This window comes from Chelonoidis abingdonii, chromosome 1, assembly GCF_003597395.2.
Source record: "Chelonoidis abingdonii isolate Lonesome George chromosome 1, CheloAbing_2.0, whole genome shotgun sequence".
In the NCBI taxonomy this organism is placed as follows: Eukaryota; Metazoa; Chordata; order Testudines; family Testudinidae; genus Chelonoidis; species Chelonoidis abingdonii.
Window position 1 is genome coordinate 249,885,624 of NC_133769.1, and position 14,455 is coordinate 249,900,078.

Here is a 14,455-nt window from a genome sequence, read left to right on the forward strand (position 1 = left end):
TGAGATGCCTCTTCCCAGCTTCCAGAACAGGCTCAGTCTGTCATGCCTAGTGATGCCTTGCAGGAGTTCAATTAGACAGTCCTAGTAAAGAGAACCATAGCTGGCTTCATAATACTGCCCAACAGACCATCTCAGGTTGGACTCAGGCAAGCAAGTAGATCGCTCTGACCTGTTGTTTTTAAGTATGAAATTTCATGTATTTTACCAGTTGAGATACACTTGGTGAGCTTGGTTTTACAAACCTAATTGTATCCAGTATGCTTATTTCACCAATTTAGAATTTCCCACCAGATAACTAGCTCTTAAGCACTGCATTGCTATGTCATGGGGTCCATGTGGACCATGTTGGATTGCCACTGATTAGACAGAAAAGAGATACTAAATTAACCTCTCACTTGTAGAGAGTGATCCCTCTGGAAGAAGGATGGAATTTGACTGCTGCCATAGCTCTAACAGTATTTGACTAGAGGACTTTCTTTTCATTTTCTTTCAATCTGGTCTTTCTCACAAGCACTAAATTTACAGTTCGTCTTGTAAAAGTAGTCTGCCAGTATATTCAGTGAGGTTGTTGAATCATGATTAACAGACTATAAAAGTTTTCAAATGGTACTGAAATCTTCATTGTGGGAATATGTATCTGTGGAATGGTCTCACCTCACTAGTGTTGAAAAGCATCTGCCACATCTCAACCTATGCCTAATGTTTTCTTCCTAGGTTAATATTCTACATGCCTAACTTTAGTTTTTGTGATATTTTCTGTTTATCACTGCAAGTAGTTCTATCTTGCTTGTAAGCACTATGCTTTTAATATTTGGCAGGCGGTTTTTACTCTGAAGAGAGTACAGAACAGCTTTGTCTGCACTTAAACGTTAACAAGCAATTCCTTTTAAATTGAATATGAGTCCTTTCTGCATGTGATTTAAGAGTAATTTAAGGGAATGAGAAGCGGATCAGACCCTTGTTTCTTCAAGAACTTTAATCTCTAACAGGATATGGGGAAAATAATTATCAGCAAGCAGGAAGATCATCCAAATAATTAGCATTCTTTTACATTTTTTTCTTTAAACAGCCATTTTCACAGATTTCAAGGTGATTTTATAAGATAGCTGTAATAAAGAACCAAATGTGCATTTGTCATGTTTTTAATACATAAGAGCTTTATAGAATCACTTACATTTTAGACATGCTCAGGGTAATATAAAATATTTTTCTTCTGTCTTTGTAATAGACTTTAATTCACATCTGTTTTGGAGTTGGTTAAAAAACTTAATCTAGAAAACAGTTCTATTGGTAGATCAAAACTGAATATGTTAAGTTGATGCAATCTGTTTTGTATTTGTAAATTATTTGATCTTAGAATGAGAGATGCTGATAAGTCAAATAATGCAATAATTTAAAGCCTTGTATCATAGAATCTTAGAAGATTAGGGTTGGAAGAGACCTCAGGAAGTCTAGTCCAACTCTCTGCTCAAAGCAGGACCAATCCCAACCAAACTGAGCCATTGATCACTACCCATTGAGCCCAACAATCTAGCCAACTTGCTATCCACCTTATAGTCCATTAATCCAATCCATACTTTTTTAACTTGCTGCCAAGAATACTGTGGGAGACCATATCAAAAGCTTTGCTAACGTCAAGATATATCACGTCCACCACTTTTCCCATATTCACAGAGCCAGTCATCTCCTCATAGAAGGCAGTCAGGTTGGTCAGGTGTGACGTGCCCTTGGTGAATCCATATTGACTGTTCCTGATGAACTTCTTCTCCAAGTGCTCCAAAATGGATTCCTTGAGGACTTGCTCCATAATTTTGGTCCAGTTCATTCTAGGTGACATGATTGGATAATGACCCGCTCTCAGTATTTCAATCTGTGGAGCTTTGAAAACCAGTTGAAAAGAGGCTGATGCACTGCAAAGATTGGTCCAAAAATATACCTTATAGAAATACTTTTACTTGTTACATTAATTAATTTAAAACTTGAAGATTAATAATCTCAGTCTCTGATAGTGCAGTGATGTGTCTTCCTTAATTTCTGCTGTATTTCCCCTGGTAGGGTGAAACAACTGATCTCAGTTTATCTCCCTTAGTTACTTGGTCAGAAAAGTAACTCATCCATATTGCTCAGACCAACCATTATGTATGTCTGAGTGCAAAGCAGGGAGCATGCTTTTTTAGTGCTTTGGTCTTGTCCATTGTCTTGCTTTCCGTGAAACTGTGGCAAGAGTCCAAAGCTGTGTCCAAAGAGTCCAAAATTATGAAAGGATAACCTTTCCATTTAGGGCAAACTGGGTGTTGCATGTGTCACTAAAGTCAGAGAGTCTCCTTTGCTTAGGTCTCTCTTTTTTTTTTTTTCCATAGGAAGCTTTCCTTTAGCCTGATTTTCAGCAGCTGTCAAAGGTGATTATGGGGAAAAAGTTTGTAGACAGCCTCAGAATTTATAAAGCCTCTGTCTAGAACCAGGGCAGACCTGTTAGAGCAGGGGTGGCCTGAGGGCTGTAGTGAGTTTCGTAAATTATATGGATGGCTGGTTAGGGGAGGGGGTTGTGGCCCCGCCCCCACCTCCTATCTACACCCCGCACCCCCCACCCAGGATTCCTGCCCATCCAACCACTCCTTCTCCCCGTCCCCTGACTGCCCCCGGAACCGCTGCCCCTAAACTGCCCTGCTGCCCATCCGCAACCCCCACTTCCTTCCTGACTGCACCCCCCACCCCCAGAATCCCTGCCCCCATTCAACCCTATGTTTCCCCTCAACTGCCCCGCCCCATCTACACCCCTGTCCCCTGACCATCACCCTGAACTCCCCTGCCCTCTATCCAGCCCCCCTGCTCCCTGCCCTCTTACTGCACTGCCTGGAGCACTGGTGACTGGCGGCGCTACAGCCGTGCCTCCCAGCTGGAGCCGGGCCACACCACCACCACCACACAGCACAAAGCCTGGGTCAGGCCGGGCTCTGCATCTGTGCTGCCCCAGGAGCTCACAGCCCCAACACCCAGAGCACAGCAAGCAAGCTGAGGCTTGCAGGGGAGAGAGAACAGTGGGGGGAGGGACTTGGGGCTAGCCTCCTGGGCCTGGAGCTCGAGGGCCAGGCAGGATGGTCCCACGGGCCACAGTTTGCCCACCTCTGTGTTAGAGGGTCTAGACTTCTCTTTCCCTGAACCTAAATAAAGAAGAATCCAAAAATCACAAAAAAATCTTTCTATTCTTCCTCATCCTCCAATTTTCCCACAAAGAAGTAGAGATAGAAGGGGAGAGAAGCTAAGGCTGAATGGGGATTCCTGCTGAGATTACATTCTCAACTTCTAATATTCAAATCAAATCTTACAAATTTCAGAAGACAAGTTTGCATTTGTTTGAAGAATCCCAAACTAAATATAGATTGAAAAGAAGCCAGAGGTGTTCTCAGTAAAGGTCTTTTCCAAGCAACCTATCCTTGCCCCACAATGAACAGATGGAAATATCTGAGAATTACTGTGAGCCAATAACAAGGACCCTTGTGACCTTTAGCTGCAGGTTCAACATGGCTCAGTGCAAGGGACTTCCCCACTTCTTTACTTCTAAAGAAGAGGGTGAATTCCATATTCACTAAACAATTCTAGCAGTTATGTTTCAGATGCCTTCAGATTCTCTTCCAGATTCATAACTTCAGTTGTTAGGTGCTACATATAGCTGCATTTCTAGAAAGCCAAACAGTGCAGAGGGGTAGGATAGTATTTCAGTGGAATAAAAATAACTTGTTAGTAACTATATCCTTGTTTGATAGACTCATAGACTTTAAGGTCAGAACGGACCATTATGATCATCTAGTCTGACCTCTTGCACAATGCAGGCCACAGAATCTCACCCACCCACTCCTGTAACAAACCCCTAACCTATGTCTGAGTTATTGAAGTCCTCAAATCATGGTTTAAAGACCTCAAGGTGCAGAGAATCCTCCAGCAAGTGACCTGTGCCCCATGCTGCAGAGGAAGACAAAAAAACCTCCATGGCCTCTGCCAATCTTCCCTGGAGGAAAATTCCTTCCTGACCCCAAATATGGCAAGCAGATAAACCCTGAGCATGTGTCAAGTATCAGAGGGGTAGCCGTGTTAGTCTGGATCTGTAAAAGCAGCAGAGAGTCCTGTGGCACCTTATAGACTAACAGACGTATTGGAGCATGAGCTTTCGTGGGTCAATACCCACTTCGTCGTGATGCAGGCATCCGCAAGTGGGTATTGACCCACGAAAGCTCATGCTCCAATACATGCCGTTTAGCCTGAGCATGTGGTCAAGACTCACCAGCCAGCACCCAGGAAAGAATTCTCTGTAGTAACTCAGATCCGACCCATCTATATATCCATCACAGACCATTGGGCATATTTACCTGCTAATAATCAAAGATCAATTAATTGCCAAAATTAGGCTATCCCGTCATACCAATCCCCTCATAAACTTATCAAGTTTAGTCTTAAAGCCAGATATGTGTCTTTTGCCTTCATTACTCCCCTTGGAAGGCTGTTCCAACTAGAACTCCACTCCTCTGATGGTTAGAAACCTTCATCTAATTCAGGTCTAACTTCTAGTGTTCCAGTTTATATCCATTTGTTCTTGTGTCCACATTGGTACTAAACTTTAAACAATTCCTCTCCCTCCCTGATATTTATCCCTCTGATATATTTATAAGGAGCAATCATATCTCCCCTCAGCCTTTTTTTGGTTAGGCTAAACAAGCTAAGCTCTTTGAGTGTTCTTTCATAAGACAGGTTCTTCTTTGAGTGCTTGCTCATATCCATTCCAGTTAGGTGTGCGCGCGCCGCGTGCACGTTCGTCGGAAGACTTTTACCCTAGCAACCCCCAGTGGGTCGGCTGGGTCGCCCCTTGAAGTGGCGTCGCGATGGTGCCAGATATATACCCCTGCTGACCCGACCGCTCCTCAGTTCCTTCTTACCACCCGTGTCAGTCGTTGGAACAGTGGAGCGCGGCTTAGCTGTCCTCCACCTCCCTAGCTATTCTTTGTTTCTTCACTATCGTTGTTGTATATAGTTGGTTTTATATATAGTTTGATAGTTCTTGAATAGTTAGTGTATATAGTTACAGTGGGGTTTGGACATTAGCCCCTTCCCCGCACCCGGTGCCGGGGCCCATGCCCGGTTCACCAGGGTTTAAACCGCACTCTGCCTGTCATAAGCTGATGCCCACAAGCGATCCTCACGACTCTTGTCTAAAGTGCCTTGGGGAATCGCACATTATGGATAAGTGCCGTATTTGCAAGGCATTTAAACCGAGGACTAAGAAGGAGAGAGACTTTTGCCTGAAGAATCTCCTCATGGAGCTTTAAACCCTCCGTCCTCGGCACAGAGTGCTGAGCACCCTGCTAGCAGCCCTCCTCCGGCACTGGACTGTGCCAGCACCGCCAAGACACCGAGGCACCGGCCATCTCCAGTGCAGGGACCTGCTCGGCACCAATCTCTCTCCCTGAAGCAGAAGAGGTCGAAGTCCTCCACTACCTCTGTGCCCTTGGCGCAGACGCAGCCTCGTGCAGGCCGCCTGGCACCTGCACCTGCCACGGCACCAACTGCTGCGTTACCGTCGACCCCGGTCCTGTAGGGGCCATCGAGTTCAGTCCCTGAGAGCTCCCTGCCGAGGCCTGTGGTTGAGTTTACGGTCCCCTCTACGCCGGAGACATTCTCCGCAGCCAGGGACCTTATAGCCATGACGGAGTCTGTCCTGCCTCACCTCCGGCACCGCCGGTGCGGGTATTACACTCCAGAGGCAAGCTAGCCATAATGACACCTCCTTCAGTCAGCTCGGCAGACCAGCACCGATCACGATCCAGATCCCGGCGCCGTTCACGGTCTCATCGATGATCACGGTCCTGACGCCGCTCGCAGTCCCAGCACTAATTGCCTACTCGGTACTGGTCGTACTCGCAGCATAGATCGACGTCTCGGCCTCCGGCCCAGTACTCTCAGTACCGCTCCCGCTCCCGGCACCGCGACTCTCGAAGCCGTTCCTGCCACAGACCTTCGAGATCCAGGTCGACCTCCTGGCACTGCGCCGGTCGCAGGTCCCGGTCTCGCTCTCGGCACCGGTATGACTCCAGATATCGATCCCCGGTGCCGAGGAGATCACCAACGGCGAGAGAGAGGGACCTTTACCATGGTCTTTCAGCTCCTCCCTGGCCGTCCCAGCACCCATCTGTGTCTTCACAGGTGAACAGTGCATATGTCCAGGACAGAGATGCCGATGTGCCCGCCACGATTTTCTACAAGCCCCAGGCTCAGGATCACGGACCTCAACAGTGGGCTTTCTGGACACCTTGGGCATATCATCAGGCCCAAGGTACATATCCAGGCCCATTGCGCTCTGCCACATCAGAACACCGGGTGCTGGAAGCCACCATAAGCCGCCCTCCTCCTTCTGCTTCGGAGGAAATGTCGGTCCAGCCACAGGACTCCCAGATCCCAAGGGAGGCAGAGGCTGTCCACTACGATGAGCCCTCGACTGACTCACTTGTCGCAGGTCTCTCCTCATCCTTCTCCCGTGATGAGGTGGTAGCCGGAACGTCGTCTGTAGGCCCTCCACCAATTGACTTGAGGGCCCACCAGGACCTCCTCAGGTGTGTCACACAAAATATGAACCTGCAAGCCGATGAGGTCCCGGAGGTAGAGGACCAGTGGTGGACATTTTATCCTCTGATGCCCCTACGAGAGTGGACCTTCCCTTTATATGGACGATACAGGCCAATGCCAATACGATCTGGCAGTCTCCGGCCTCTGTCCCACCTGCTGCCTGGGGAGTGGAACGTAAATATATGGTGACCTCCAAGGGCTACGACTACTTATATGTCCATCCCCCTCCTTGCTCCCTCATTGTCCAGTTGGTCAACAAGAGAGAATGCCATGGCCAGGAGGCTCCAGCCCCGAAATCAAAAGATGCGAGGCGCATGGACTTGCTGGGGCGCAAAGTCTATTCTGCAGGGGCGCTCCAACTCCGCGTGGCTAATCAACAAGCCCTCCTTAGCCACTATAATTATAATACCTGGGCGGCGGCAGACAAGTTCAAGGAATTGCTCCCGCAGGAATCCCGACAGGAATTTGTGGCCATCCTAGACGAGGGGAAGAAGGTGGCTAGAACCTCCCTCCAGGCTTCCCTAGACGCCGCGGACTCAGCGGCCAGGACCCTAGCCTCCAGGGTTACTATGAGGCGTATCTCATGGCTGCAAGTCTCAGGCCTCCCCCCGGAGCTCCAGCATACAATTCAGGACCTCCCCTCTGAAGAGCAAGGCCTATTCTCCGATAAGACAGACCCTAGGCTGCAAAGCCTAAAGGATAATAGGGTCATTATGTGCTCGCTAGGCATGCACACGCCAGTGACTCAGCGCAGGCCCTTCCGCCCCCAGCCACATCGCTCTTACCCTCAGCCCAGACAGAGACTGGACTTTGCTAGAACGCAGGGTAGAACCGGTCGCCGGAGGCAGTCAGGCAACCAAAGGGGCCAGAACCAAGGTCCCTCCAAACCTTCCACAGGGCCAAAACCCTCCTTCTGAAGGTGTGCCCGAGGGCATCGTACCAGTGTCGTCAAAGGATCCGTTCCCTCCCTTCTCCATCCGCCTCTCCCTTTTCCTCCCTGCATGGTCCCACCTAACGACAGATCGCTGAGTCTTACGCATGCTGGAATTAGGGTACCACCTCCAATTTATTTCATGCCCCCCCTTCCACCCCATTTCAGGGACCCCCTCACGAGCAGCTCCTCCTCCAGGAGGTGCAGACGCTTCTTGCTAAAGGAGCCATAGAGGAGGTACCGGAACACGAATGGGGCATAGGGTTTTACTCCCGCTATTTCCTAATCCCCAAGGTAAAGGGGGGTCTCAGACCTATCCTGGATCTGTGGGAACTCAACAAATACATGATAAAGTTGAAGTTCCATATGGTATCCCTGGGGACCATCATCCCATCCCTGGATCTCGGAGACTGGTATGCCGCCCACGACATGAAAGATGTGTATTTTCACATAGCCATCTACCCTCCTCAGAGGAGGTTCCTCCGGTTCATAGTCAACCGCCAACATTTTCAATTTCCGGTCCTACCGTTCGGCCTCTCTACAGCCCCAAGAGTATTTACGAAATGCATGGCTGTAGTCGCCGCCCACCTCTGCCGCCGTCGAATACACGTTTTTCCGTATCTAGACGACTGGCTCATCCGAGGGACCTCTGAGGCACAAGTGATCCATCACGTCCGCATTGTCAAGGACCTTTTCCTACATCTAGGCCTAATGATCAATGCGGAAAAGTCCACTCTGATTCCCACTCAGAGAATAGACTTCATTGGCACCACCCTGGACTCCATCCTCGCCAGAGCTTGCTTACCGTTGCCCTGGTTCCAAGCAATGGTGGCCATCATCCAGAGTCTGCAAGCTGCTCCCTTGACTTCAGTTCGCACTTGCAGGCGGCCTGCATGTTTGTGACGAAATACGCCAGACTGCATCTCTGTCCCCTCCAATTGTGGCTCAACTCAGTGTACCGACCAGGCAGGGATGCCATAGACATGGTCGTCACCATTCCCCCGAGCATCCTAGGCTGCTTCGACTGGTGGCTGACCCCCACCCTGGTGTGTGCAGGGCTGCCGTTCCATCCGCCCCAGCCCTCTGCGTCCCCGACGACAGATGCATCATCTCTCGGCTGGGGTGCTCACCTCGGGCATCTACGCACGCAAGGCTTTCGGTCATCTCAGGAACTGGCCTTGCACATCAATGTCTGGGAGCTGAGAGCCAGGTCCCTCCAGGCTTGCCAGGCGTTCCAACAGCACTTGCAAGACGTTGTGTGTCAATATTCACCGACAACACAACAGCCATGTACTATATAAACAAGCGGGCGGGACAAGGTCCTCGACTCTTTGTCAGGAAGCTATTCAACTCTGGGACTTTTGTATAGCCCACTTTATAGACCTCATAGCGTCCTTTCTCCCGGGGGTTCAGAACACTCTGGTGGATCGCCTTAGCAGATCCTTCCTTTCTCACAAGTGGTCGCTTTGCCCAGACATTATTCTTTCGGTCTTCTGGAAGTGGGGATTTCCCCGTGTAGACCTCTTGCCGTCCCGCGAGAACAGGAAATGCCAGATATTCTGTTCTTTTCAAGGCCTCTCCCAGGGTTCGATAGCAGACGCTTTCCTGATACCGTGGACGACTCACCTGCTATATGCTTTTCCACCATTCCCGCTCGTCCACAAGGTCCTGCTGAAAGTACGCAGGGACAGAGCCTGCTTGATCATGATCGCTCCAGCGTAGCCCAGGCAGCACTGGTACACCATGTTGCTAGACCTGTCAATAGCCGACCCTATCCCACTACCTCTCCACCTGGACCTGATAACTCAGGACCACGGCAAACTGCATCACCCAGACCTATAGTCCCTGCATCTCACGGCATGGCTTCTGAGTGGTTGACCCAGTCTGAGATGCGTTGCTCTGCCCCAGTGCAACAAGTACTCTTGGGTAGCAGAAAACCTTCCACTAGAGCAACATATCTGGCCAAGTGGAAGCGTTTCATATGCTGGTGTGGAGAACACAACGTTCTTCCCACCGAGGTCTCCATCCCCACCATCGTGGACTACCTCTGGTCCCTTAAACAACAGGGCCTAACGGTATCATCTTTGAGGGTGCACTTGGCGGTCATCTCTACCTTCCACCCAGGGGAGAATGGTCGTGCGATGTTTTCACATCCTATGGTATCCAGATTCCTCAAGGGCTTGGAGCAGCTATACCCCCAGGTACGCCGCCCTACCCCAACCTGGGACCTCAACCTGGTTCTTACCAGACTTATGTTGGCCCCATTCAAGCCATTAGCAACTTGCTCCCTTCTCTGCCTGTCCTGGAAAACCGCTTTCCTCGTGGCCATCACATCGGCAAGACGAGTTTCCGGGCTCTCACGGCGAACTCTCCATATACTGTGTTCCACAAGGACAAAGTGCAGTTGCGACCACACCCGGTCTTTCTCCCCAAAGTGGTATCAGCCTTCCATGTTAACCAGGAGATCTTCCTTCCTGTCTTCTTCCCGAAGCCACATTCATCACCCAGGGAGCAACAGCTGCACTCCCTAGACATCCGTAGAACACTCGCTTTTTATATAGAGCGGACAAAGCCCTTCCGCAGAACCCCCCAACTCTTCGTCGCGGTGGCAGAGCGTATGAAGGGCCTACCCATTTCTTCAGACGATTTCATCCTGGGTGACATCGTGCATCTGCGCCTGTTACGACTTGGCTCATGTTCCGTCGAGCACCACACGGCCCACTCTACCAGGGCTCAAGCCTCATCTGCTGCTTTCCTGGCTCACGTGCCCATCCACGAGATGTCGCACAGCTACCTGGTCCTCGATCCATACCTTTGCCTCTCACTATGCCCTGGTTCAGCAGTCCAGGGATGACACAGCCTTTGGCTCCGCGGTGTTACGCTCTGCGACATCTCACTCCGACCCCACCACCTAGGCAAGGCTTGGGAATCACCTAACTGGAATGGATATGAGCAAGCACTCAAAGAAAAGACGGTTACTCACCTTTGTAACTGTTCTTCGAGATGTGTTGCTCATATCCATTCCAAACCTGCCTTCCTTCCCCACTGTCGGAGTAACCAGCAAGAAGGAACTGAGGAGCGGTGGGGTCAGCAGGGGTATATATCTGGCGCCATGGCAGCGCCACTCCAGGGAGCGACCCAGCCGATCCACCGGGGGTTGCTAGGGTAAAAATCTTCCGACGAACGTGCACGCAGCGCATGCACACCTAACTGGAATGGATAAGTGTGCACCTGACTGGAATGGATATGAGCAACACATCTCGAACAGTTACAAAGGTGAGTAACCGTCTTTTTTCCATTCCTCGGATCATCCTAATAGCCCTTCTCTGTACCTGTTCCAGTTTGAATTCATCCTTCTGGGAGATCAGAACTGCACACACTATTCCAGATGAGATCTTTACCAGTGCCTTATATAATGGTACTAACACCACCTTATCTTTACTGGAAATACCTCGCCTGATGCATCCCAAGACTGCATTAGCTTTTTTTAACAGCCATATCACATTGGCGGCTCATAGTCATCCTATGATCAACCAATAACACCTTGGCCTTTAGCTTCAGGATGCTTAGCACAGTTTATTACTTCATAAACAGGAAGCATTTTCCGGTTACCTAAATGATCAGTTAATTGTGATGCAGGTTGATTATTATCACTCAGGTATCTGTCAAACGCTTGCTTGACAGTCAGCAAAATTATTCTGCTTCACATTTGGAACCTAAAATGAAATGTTATAGAAACAATTGCATAATTACACTAGCGTTTGTTAAGTAAACTGGTAACTAGCCAAAACTTAGGTTGCAAGGATCTTCAACCCTTTTGATTTGTATAAAACTATTTACTGGAATTACTCTGTCATCTGCTGTAATGAAAGTGTACGCTATTTGAATAGACAGACTATAGTTTTAGGGAGCAAGTACACACATGAGCTGAGGGTAACTTTCAGAGACTAACTTGGAGTAAACTTGTTGGTTACATACACATTAACCCCAGAATGGTTTATGTGAAAGGTATGTTTTATGAAGTATAAAACAAATTTCTTCAGAGACACTGAAGTCTGAAAAGCAATCATGAAATCAAAGCATGTATTGTTTTGTCAGTATATATGTGCTTTAATAAAAGGAGTGAGTCAAAAACTACGTAGAACAAATTATCTGTTTGATTTTACTATTACTGAAATGCTTGCTGTTTGTTCATCGTTTTTGTCAAGTGAATGGATTTTGTAGTTTCACTGCTCTCTAGAGCTTTCTGCACTGATAGCCTGATTTGGTTACCTGAAGTGTATTTTAAGAACCTTTTCTGTGTTGTCCTAGAGATGTAAAATTCAAATAAGAATATTAAATTATATTATTATACTGAATCAAAAGTGATGTGTATATTTGTATGCTTTTAAAATACTGTACATTTTCTTTATAGTAAATGGATAGGAAACACAGGACCCAGATAGGGCTGCTCGTGAAGATCTAATGAAAATAATTTCAGCATTTGTGGGTTGCAGATTGGTGTTGTGTGTTCCCTTTTTTTTTTTTAAGTTGCTTTGATGTTACGAACTTATACAAGAAAGGAATGATGGCTTTGTCTCAGTTTCCCATCTATAAAACAGTGATATTACTGTACTTCACAGAGATGCTTAGGTTAAATTCTTAATGTTTAGGACAGGGAGGGCCAACCCCTGGGGCTTCGGAGACACATGCGGCTCTTCAGAAGTTAATATGTGGCTCCTTGTGTAGGCTCCGACTCCAGGGCTTGGAGCTACAGGTGCCAACTTTCCAATGTGGCGGGGGGGTGCTCACTGCTCAACCCCTGGCCCTACCATCCCCTCGTTCCTTCCCTCCTTTCCCCCGCCTCCTGCACACTACGAACTAGTTGATCAGAAAGTGCGGGAAGGGAGGGGGAGGTGCTGATCAACAGGGCTGCCAGGGGGCGGGAGGTGCTGGGATCGGGGTGGGGAGAGCTGAAGGGTGCGGGAGGGAACTGCTGACGTATTACTGTGGCTCTTTGGCAATGTACATTAGTAAATTCTGGCTCCTTCTCAGGCTCAGGTTGGCCAACTCTGGTTTAGGGTGTGTCCAGATACCACTACAAGCACCACAGAAAAGTGTATAATCAAATAAAATAAATAATTAAACTACAGAACAAGAGCAAGCTTGTAAGAAGGTGTTGCTTTTCTTATTTCCAGGTGAGACTTAAGTATTGCTTCACAATGCTTTTAATGAGGACTTGCGTATGTGAATTCTTTTCACTGCTTTATTTAAATTTGTATTTCTTGTCAGTCTTCTGTGATATGAAACCTAATAATAATTCTATCTAATAAAACACAGTAAAAACATTCTGAATAGACTTTTATATTCTTTCTCTTGTCTTTTGACAGGCCAGTTGGGATGCCAAAAATGGAAAAAGTTTATCTACATAACCCTAGTTCAGAAGAAACTATTATATTAGTATCAATATCTGCTACAACATCACATTTTCATGCATCATTCTTTCAAAATAGGGTGAGTTGCTCTGCTTATTAAAGTTATTGTGTTTTTCTTATGATTGTAAAATCTTGTTTCTCTTTGTACTGAGTAGCTCTTTCTTTAAACAAAATTTCTGGTGGATATCTGAAACTTTATGAATTCTTCAGTTCTTTTGATCTTTACCAAGACTGATCAAACAACTTTTAATTTCTAAAGGTATTTTCAGCAATTAAATATCCAGGTCTGACTGCAGTTGTGACTTGCACACTTTCCTTTATGAATCCTGATTTTTCTTCCCAAAGGTTGCCAAGCTATGTCACAACAACCTTCACTTCAATTGGAGGACCCTAGGAAGCTGCTTTTCCTGTGTTCATCAGTGAATATTATTAAGTTGGCCAGAGGAGAAGCTAAGATGTAGGGTACATGTAGCAATACAATGCACTTTAAAATTTCTAGGCTGTTTCTCAACACTAGTTCTAACAGTGATTTATGCTTAGTTTAGGCTGTGTGCAGATGTTATTACTACTGTCAATCTAATCCTGTTTAGAGCAGAGTAACTTTCTAGTATAGGGGTATGTCTACAATACGGGATTATTCCGATTTTACAAAAAACGGTTTTTTAAAACAGATTGTATAAAGTCGAGTGCACGCGGCCACACTAAGCACATTAATTCGGCGGTGTGCATCCATGTACCGAGGCTAGCATCAATTTCCAGAGCGTTGCATTGTGGGTAGCTATCTCATAGCTACCCCATAGTTCCCGCAGTCTCCCTCGCCCATTGGAATTCTGGGTTGAGATCACAATGCATGATGGAGCAAAAACAGTGTCGCGGGTGATTCTGGGTAAATGTCGTCACTCAATCCTTCCTCTGTGAAAGCAACCGCAGACAATCATTTTGCACCTTTTTTCTCTGGATTGCCCTGGCAGATGCCATAGCGTGGCAACCATGGAGTCCGTTTAGCCTTTTTTCACTGTCACGGTATGTGTACTGGATGCTGCTGACAGACGCAGTACTGCAGTGCTACACAGCAGCATTCATTTTCCTTTGCAAGGTAGCAGAGACAGTTACCAGCCCTATTGCACCGTCTGCTGCTTTGGAAATTGGTAATGACGGTTACCAGTCGTATTGTACCATCTGCTGCTGTCATGGTATCATAAGCATCTTTCCCAAATCTGGACCTTAGCGTCCAAAATCTGGGTGCTTGTATGAAACTCCCCCAAGCTTATTACCAGCTTGGATCTGATCTCACTGCACCATCCAATTTCCAGGTTTTGGCCCCTCTGGTCTCCCAAACCTTCCTGGAGGGACCCCAAGACTCAGAAACCCTGAGCCTACAACAGAGGGAAATAACCAGTTCCCTTCCCTCTCTCTCTCCCACCTAGACTTTCTCTCTGGGCTAACCTGGGAGTATTGATGCAATCTCTTTACATCACAATACCAAGAAGCATATCTC

At 47.5% G+C, this 14,455-nt stretch overlaps 1 protein-coding gene across 1 annotated transcript in view; it reads left to right on the forward strand.

Moving 5' to 3' along the window:
• The window catches only part of TMEM131 (transmembrane protein 131), a 179,229-nt gene that overhangs the window by 85,952 nt on the left and 78,822 nt on the right, over positions 1 to 14,455 (forward strand). Inside the window, 1 exon segment of the mRNA XM_075060989.1 lies at positions 12,913 to 13,036. Within this exon segment, the coding sequence (XP_074917090.1) occupies positions 12,913 to 13,036 (124 nt within the window).